The 8124-nt window shown below is 46.1% G+C and overlaps 1 protein-coding gene across 6 annotated transcripts in view; it reads left to right on the plus strand.

Annotated features, from left to right (window-relative positions):
- The window catches only part of NRF1 (nuclear respiratory factor 1), a 123915-nt gene extending 117746 nt beyond the window's left edge, over positions 1 to 6169 (plus strand). For 4 of the 6 annotated variants that reach the window (XM_070265822.1, XM_070265820.1, XM_070265819.1 and 1 more), the window contains one exon: positions 4153 to 6169. In XM_070265822.1, the coding sequence (XP_070121923.1) occupies positions 4153 to 4316 (164 nt within the window). In that variant the 3' untranslated portion in view covers positions 4317 to 6169. The remainder of the gene's footprint in view (positions 1 to 4152) is intronic. The other 2 variants (XM_070265823.1, XM_014739149.3) reach the window with 2 other exon arrangements.
- The last annotated feature ends 1955 nt before the right edge of the window (positions 6170 to 8124 follow it).

The raw sequence follows: 8124 nt of genomic DNA on the forward strand, positions 1-8124 counted from the left end.
ATGAAAGTGATGATGACCATGATACACTGGGGTGATTGAAGGGGTTGTACGGTCTTCACATATATTCAGGCTCATGCCTGGAACCTAGAGCCTAGGGGGCAGGGCCCAGCTACACATTGGTTGAGGCCAGCAATACATTCCCTTGGCCTGTTGCCTTGGAGGCTATGTTGATGCCAACTGATGTCACACCTTGTACCTCACACTGTGGGGAAAAGAACGTGAACCAGAGCCAGGCCTGGCCTTGAAGGAGCCCTCAGTCGAGTGGGAAGGCCTATCCCCATGCGTTCACTGGGCCAAGCCAGATTATGCACTGCTGTCCTAGTGCTTGCTGAGAATCTAGAGGCCACGCTTGCTATCGACTGGGGCTGGGATAGGGCAGACTTCAAGAGGAGGGACAACTGAACCAGGTTTTAAAGGGGAAGGAGTGGGGAGTGGGGAATTCCAGGTAGTGAACAATTTGAGCAAAGGTCCAGAGAAAGGAGTGTGACCAATGTGTTGAGGAACTGAGAGTAGTCCAGGGTGGTGCCCAGAACACAGGGTGCCTGTAGGGAAGTGAAGGAGATGAAACTGGAAAGGCAGACCCGGGCAGACCATGAGAGGTCCTGAATCCCATGCCAAACATTTGAACTTTGTTATAGGCTTTGGGAACATTTTCAACATCATGGAATTTGAAAAGTTTGAGATCGGGGGAGAGTGATATGTTACAGAAAGGTAAGCCTGGGGGCAGAGAAGGGTGAACTGAAAGAGGGATTGATTAGAGACTTTTGAGAGCCATTACAAAGGTCTAGATGAAGGAAATTGAACCCCACAGCCTTCTGAAGCCAGTGCCTGGCCCCCCAGCCTGCTTTCCTCCAAGCCTTGTGTGCGAGTGTGAGCTGGCCTCTTTCCTCTCTTTTCAGGCCCCAGCGTCTCAGGTGTGAGGGATGGTGGATTGTGCCTTCCATTCCTGATAACATGCACCAGGGTGAGCCTGCATTTCCAAAAATGACTGTCATCAAAACATCAAGCCCCGTTTCATATGGTGTCATCAAATACTTATTCCTAAACTGGCAACACTTGCCCCTAGAAAACAGTTAGATACAATTTAACATTTTTAAAATAACATTTTGGTTGATTTTTTTTGCCTTAGAAAATATGCTGAGAAGACATCCCTTTTTAAAATCAACTTTTAGGGGCTGGCCCCGTGACCGAGTGGTTAAGTTCACGTGCTCCGCTGCGGCGGCCCAGGGTTTCACTGGTTCAGATCCTGGGTGCAGACATGGCACCACTCATCAGGCCATGCTGAGGTGGTGTCCCACATGCCACAACTAGAAGGACCCACAACTAAAGATATACAACTATGTACCGGGGGGCTTTGGGGAGAAAAGGAAAAAATAAAATCTTTTAAAAAACATCAACTTTTATTTTCATCAAAGCGATATATGGTTTTAAATGTCAAAAAGGACTGAAAGTCCTTTATTAAAAAAAGATTAACCCAGAGGCAACACTTCATACTCTTTTTTTCTGGTGTGTATCTTTTTTTTTTCTTTAAGATTTTAGTTTTTTCCTTTTTCTCCCCAAAGCCCCCTAGTACATAGTTGTATATTCTTCATTGTGGGTCCTTCTAGTTGTGGCATTTGGGACGCTGCCTCAGCATGGTTTGATGAGCAGTGCCATGTCCGTGCCCAGGATTCAAACCAAGGAAACACTGGGCCGCCTGCAGCGGAATGCGCAAACTTAACCACTCGGCCACAGGGCCAGCCCCCTGGGGTGTATCTTTACTGCACTACATAATAGTCTTACATCATTAGTTCTTGAGACATTATCACAATTTTTTGATAACTCAGTTTTGTTTATATTATTATAACCACATAGAAATTGTTCACTGCCAAGATGAGTGTGTTATAATTATTATGGTTAATATTTTCTTTTTTTCTTCTACTTTTTAAGTAGTAATCACCAGTTCTACCCAATTCTGGAAAACCCCTCTCAGTAGGCTTTCCCATGGAGTCGTGCCATTTTTCTCTCTCCGTCCTCTCAGACTCACTGCACAGCCCTCGTGCTGGGCCCCTTGTCCTGCCCCAGAGCTCTCTACCATGGATTCTGTCTCCTGGATCCCATGGCCCCTTCTTTTTTCATTTTGTCTCTCATTTCTGTGGAGCACATCCTTTAGAGCTTCCTCAGAAAGTGTGCATGGAGTGGCCAATTTTTAGAGCTCTTACAAGTCTGAAGATGTCTTAATCTGCCCCCATCTTAATTGATATGGGTATCATTTCATGGTCTGGATATAGAATTCTAGGCTGAAAGCATTTTCTCTCAGACGTTTGAAGGCATTGCTCCATCATCTTGTAACCTCCAGGCTTGCTTTTGAGAAGTCCAACAATATTGTGATTCCTAGTTCTCTGTATGTGACTTTTTTTCCTTTCTAGAATCTTTTGGGATATTTGCTTTATCCCTGGTGTTCTGAAATTTTGCAAAGATGTGTCTTGGTGTCTGGATCTTTTTTCATCTGTTGTGCTGGGCATCTAGTGGGCCTTTTCAATCTCAAACTCATGTTTTTCAATTCTAGAAATTGACTTACAATGTGTCTGATAATTTCCTACTCTATTTTTTCTCTTCTCTGGAATTCTCTTTTATCAGAGGCTGGACCTCTTTAGTCTCATATTTTCTCTTGTACTTTCCATCTTTTAATTTTTTCTTTTCTGCTCTCTAGAAGATTTCCTTGACTTTATCTTCTGATCTTTCTTTGGAATGTACTTCATCTATTTGATTTTTTATTTTAAAATTTTTCTCCCATTCCTTTTTAATAAAAGCACCCCATTTTTATGATACAAATCTCTTTTCTCTTTGACAATGTTAGAGTTCTGCGACATTTGTTTTTGTTTTCTTCTGCTTCCCACGTCATCTGTTACCTCTCTGTTCCCTGAGAGACGCTGAAACTGACTGTCAGGGTATTTCAGGGCAGAGCTAGGTGACCTGTAGACCTCGGGGTAAGTAACAGCATGGCAGACCGGAGTTTTCATCCTCTCCCCACCGACTGATATCACCATAGGTCTTTTCTTGGGTCTCTCCAGGTCAGTTTCTCAATACAGTGGATGAATTTAAGATGTCCTGTCAACAAATGCCTCAGTGTTGGTGTTGGTGGGACCTACTGGTCCAATCAGTTGAACAACAAACTTTCAGCTAATTCCTATTTTCGGCCTCATCCCCTCTTGCTGCTGTCACTGGGCTTCCACGTCCTGAGCCCTCCCTGGACACAGGAGTTGCAGCTTACTCTTCTCTGATAAGTCAGAACTGCATCTTTCAGAAATATGTTGACATCCCTCATGGGTGTCCTTTTCTCCCCCTTCACTATAATTTTAGTTTTAGGAGGAAGAAGAGTTTCATATGTGCGTTTATTCTGCCTTATTTAATTGGAAATACTTTTTTTAATATGTTGTATAAAAGTATCAACTTTCCTTTCTTAGGAAGAACTGCCCTTTTATAAGATTATGTGCTGCTTCCTTTCTTTGTGTTAAACCATCCTTTCTACTGTGAAATAATAGTGATATTAGGAGGTAGTTAGGGTTTTTTTTTCTTAAGTTGATCCCAAAATGTGTTTTAAAATTTTACTGGTCTGTGGAATCTGAAATCAGAAAACTAATGAACTCGGCTTTTTTTGTTTTTTTAATAAGCTGACTTTGAGGGGAGGGACAGTGGCTAGACAACAGGATAGGACTGAGGGAGAAGCTTTTCCAAGCTGAGAGAAACTTGAGCATAGGCAGAAAGAGGGTTAAAGAAATTACTGTAGCAGAATATCAAAGAAAATTAATGGTGGCCTTTCCTAGAGGACCAGGGCAGGCAGGAGGGATGGGCTTGTGGGGAGAAGGATTCATCACTGACGGGCCTGTGCTTCCTAAAGTTGGAGGCAAGCAGCGTTATCTCTTGGCAAGTTGGGGAGGCCCTGAACTGAGACATGTTTCCACAGTTTCTCCAAACTTTTCTCTTGATAGTCTGTTTTAAAGAATTAAAATGGGGTGAGAAAAGGGAAGTATTTGTGCCTGGACAGTGGGTATGCAATACCTGGGGCTGCAGACAGTGAGACCTGAAGGGCTGGAGATGGTTGCCCTGTACAGCCAGCATCTGGGAAGCTGAGCCCGATCCCCACCAATGATCTCCCCTTTGTCTCCCCAGGACTGGTCCAGATCCCTGTGAGCATGTACCAGACTGTGGTAACCAGCCTTGCCCAGGGCAATGGGCCGGTGCAGGTGGCCATGGCCCCCGTGGCCACCAGGATATCGGACAGCACAGTCACCATGGACGGCCAGGCTGTGGAGGTGGTGACATTGGAACAGTGACATGCAGCCATATCATGGCATCGTTTTCTAGTCTACTTCAAAATTTTTTACACGTTTGCAGAGGTGCAATCAAATGGAATTAAGTCTCTCGACTTTGGAAGAAAAGTTTTGTTAACCTTTTTTTTAAAAAGGAAGAAAGGCAGCGGATTTTGGAATTGCATTTTTTAAAGCACCACTCTTGATTTTCTGGGATTGGTGGAGTAAGATACTGCGTTGTCAATTCCACTGTCCCGAAAAAGCCAAATTGTGGCAGGACTTCTTTCTGCGGAAACGTGTGTATACTTATGTGTGTGTATGTGTGAGTGTGAATATATGTATATGTGTACATATGGATATACACATTTACATATATATAAAGTATATATATATGTGTGTATATATATATATATATATATGAAACCCGCATGGAATTATCTGTATGAAATCAAGGTGAGCTGTGGAAACAATAATTCACCCAGTTTAGTGGGTGTAGGGTACGTGGCCAGACACAGTCACCCAGTTTTTCTTCATACCAGGGTCATGCGTTGAGCTACTGACAAACTCAGGCGGAGGTGACCAAGCCCTTCACCAAAGCTGCCTCCCAGTGGCCACCCAGAACTCTCCCTGCTGGACTCACCTGAAGAAGGAGGTTCCAGAACGGGGTGGGGTCCAGAAGTTGTGCTTGCAAGGTCCAGGGGCCTCGTGGTCTGGCAGCTGAGACACTCCTCGGGCTGGCCCAGGTGCTGACCTTGCCACAGGCAGGTGGATGTCCTTAAAGCTCCCAGGCGGAGACAAGAGGGTTTTCCTCCGCCTCCCATCTCCTCCCCTTCCCAGAAACCCTTGAGCTCATGACTATTAAAATGTTGCTTTGATTTTAAGGTCAGTCCTGAATTGGTCATGTATATGAACTGAAGGTAACAGAAGTATTAAGGGTTTGAGGAAAGCGTGCGCGTTAAGTGTGCTTGTGCGTGTGTGCTTGGGGGGAGTGAATGGGAGGGGGAGTGGGGGTTGGAAGGGGAAAGGAAGGAGGGAGAGAAAAATCTTCAAAGACCAGAGTACACCAACGGGAGCAATTTTCTCCTTTCCTGTAACTTTCTGTAGCTTAACAGAGGAGACCAAAACTGACAGGGGCACCTGGCTTGGGGAAGGTTAGCCAACATGCTGGGGAGCCTTAGAAGAGAAGAGGACTGAGGGTGTTTCCTGCGCTCCTGGATCAGGCCCTGTTAGAAGGGACCCCGGGTTCTCCCAGGTGCATCCTGGTGGGCCAGGCCCCGCGCAGCTTCCTGCTCACAGGTGTCAATTGGTCGGGGTGTCCTTTGTAACCATTAAACTCAGTGGTTTCTCAGCTGCAAGCCCTGGGTCTCCAGTGGCTAACTTTCCCTGACTTTTCAGCAGGCCAACTCTCTGCTCCTTGAGTACAGGGACAATTCTCCTCCCTCCTCCCAGGCCCCTCGTGTGTGTTAGCGTATTTAACGTGTTTTTTTTAATGCGACATTAAAAGATTCTTCACGTCTCGCTCAGCCTTTGAGAAAAGTTTCAGATTCTTGTATTTGCTTGTTTTATATAAAACTATCCAATGTTCTTTGTATGTTTTTTTCTGTACGTAATGGGGGGGAGGGAAGGGAAATTTACATATAAACAGTCCTAGTTCTACAATTTGTTATTTTTTTAATTATTATTTTTTATCATCATTGTGAAGCTGTCCAGGGACTTTAAAGTCCATGTTCCTTTGTGGTGAAATAACCTCCTAATAGTTTGAGAAATTGCCAAGAAGAAAAAGAAAAGCAAAACCCAAGTAGCAGAGCATGGATTCTGTGTTGTTTTCCATTCTGTCTATTACTGCCTCATTCAATAAATAGTTACAAATGTGGCAACAGGGAGTGGAACTGTTCATCTCTGTAGGAGTACCTGGCCTCTTACAACCTCTTTTTTGGGATAGCTGGTTCTGCTTTAGAAAAGGTGCTTGTACTCAAGCTCCTGGTCTTTGGACCGTGCTCCTGGGCCTTGTGGAGCTCTGTAAAGAGAGTGCCAGCACAGGGTCGGGGCCTCCTGCCCGTCCCCCGACACCAGAGCAGCTCCACCCAATCCATTTTATAAAATGCTGTCCTAGGGGGTGGGGACTGGGGGATCCAGTTTGGAAAATCCCAAAGATAGTTTGAAAACCTCTACTCTGGAGTTCCTTTTTTAGGGGTTAATTGCATTGCACAGTAAAAATCGGGGGCACGATGGTGCCTGTCCGTCTGGGGAGATTCTCCCCATGCGAGTGTTGCTTAGTATTGCAGTGCATGATGATTACTGAAGCAAAGCCCCAAGCCATTAATTGTTGCCCTAAGTCCTCACTCCTTGGTTTCTCTCACAGCTCACTGCTTTAATGTGGCAACTGCCATCTTTCCGGCTGTACCCCTGCCACACCCCCAGCTTCAGGCCCTTCCTAAACCCCCCAGTGGTTTTGCACCTCCATGCTTATGCCTCGGCCTGGAGTGATGCCCTCCTTTCCACCTTCACCACCCTTGTTTCTTCTTGTTGGATGTTTGGGTTGGTTTCCTGGTGATAATGATTAAGAATAGGTGAATAGGGAAGGCCAGAGATGTTTGCCTTGATGACTGATAGTGGCTCAATTAAGCCAGTGCCACCTCGCCTCCTTCTTGCACAAATGGCACACTGTTGCCTGTTTTTACCAGAGCAAGAGGATTGAGTGTAGCCAAATCAACCAAACATCACTGGGTTGGCCACCCCGGGAACACCTGGGTTATCTAGAGCATCTCCTATGGGGATGGCATCTCTCCAGAGGTGCCTTACTATACAGGACGTTCTGTTTGCCTGGCAAGACCAGATGCCACCTTTTCAACAAGCCTGTATTGAACACTTTCTTTGGCGGGGCTGATGGAGACCTTTGCTTCCATTATTGCTAGAGTCACCAACAGACATTGCTAACTCAGCTGCCTACAGGTAAAATGAGTGAGTAAAGTGGAGGCAAATCGGGTGTGAGAGGAGAGGGAGTGATGGAGACAAGCAGAGTGGAGAGCACCTGTCTAAAGGGGACAGCCTCTCCTGAGTGCTAGCACATCGCCCCCAAGCCAGAGGAACATGGGCCCTGGAGCCCCATCTTCAAAATTTTCCAGAGAAGCTGAAGAGTCCAGATTTGTGTATGAATCTCCTGATTTCAACAACAGATCAAAAATCCTATACGTGCTCTGCAGGCAAAATAAAACCCTCCCATAGAGCAGATCTGGCCCGAGGGTCAGTTTAACTTCGTCCTACCATGTGCCATGTGAATAAAGCATGGCAGTTGCCCATGAGGAACAAGATGAGAGGAAGAGAGATCCCTATGACTGGATCACTGCAGCCATTGCGAAAGGTGCCATCTCAACAGGGTACGATAGCAGAACGAGCTATGTTATCTAAGTTATCTCCTCAACGGTCCTCTGCATTAAGTAGTTTCTCATCCAGGTTGCAGACAAGGATCTGGTGCTCACAGAAACCAAGAGACTGGGCCAGGAATTCTTGACTCTAAGTCCTACATGTGAGAAGATCTATTGGCGATGCTGGTGACTGCTGGAGTTAGCGGAACTGAGCTGAGTGAGCTGAGGAGAACCAGAAGGGCAGGGAAGAGGAGGGGCCACTCGCCCCATAAGAAGAGCTCAGGCTGCCAGTGCGCCCCGGGCTTCACTCAGACCCGAGCAAGGCTCATTGCCTGCTGCTGTCACGTGGCAGAGGGCCTGCTTCTCCTGTGTTCGCCTTCCTCCCTTTCTGCAGCCATTCCCCTCCCCTCCTCAGTAATTCCCCAAGCCTCAGCTGTGGGCATGGCAGAGTTGTACCAGGCCTGTGG

The sequence above is a fragment of the Equus caballus genome, chromosome 4, assembly GCF_041296265.1.
Source record: "Equus caballus isolate H_3958 breed thoroughbred chromosome 4, TB-T2T, whole genome shotgun sequence".
Lineage (NCBI taxonomy): Eukaryota > Metazoa > Chordata > Mammalia > Perissodactyla > Equidae > Equus > Equus caballus.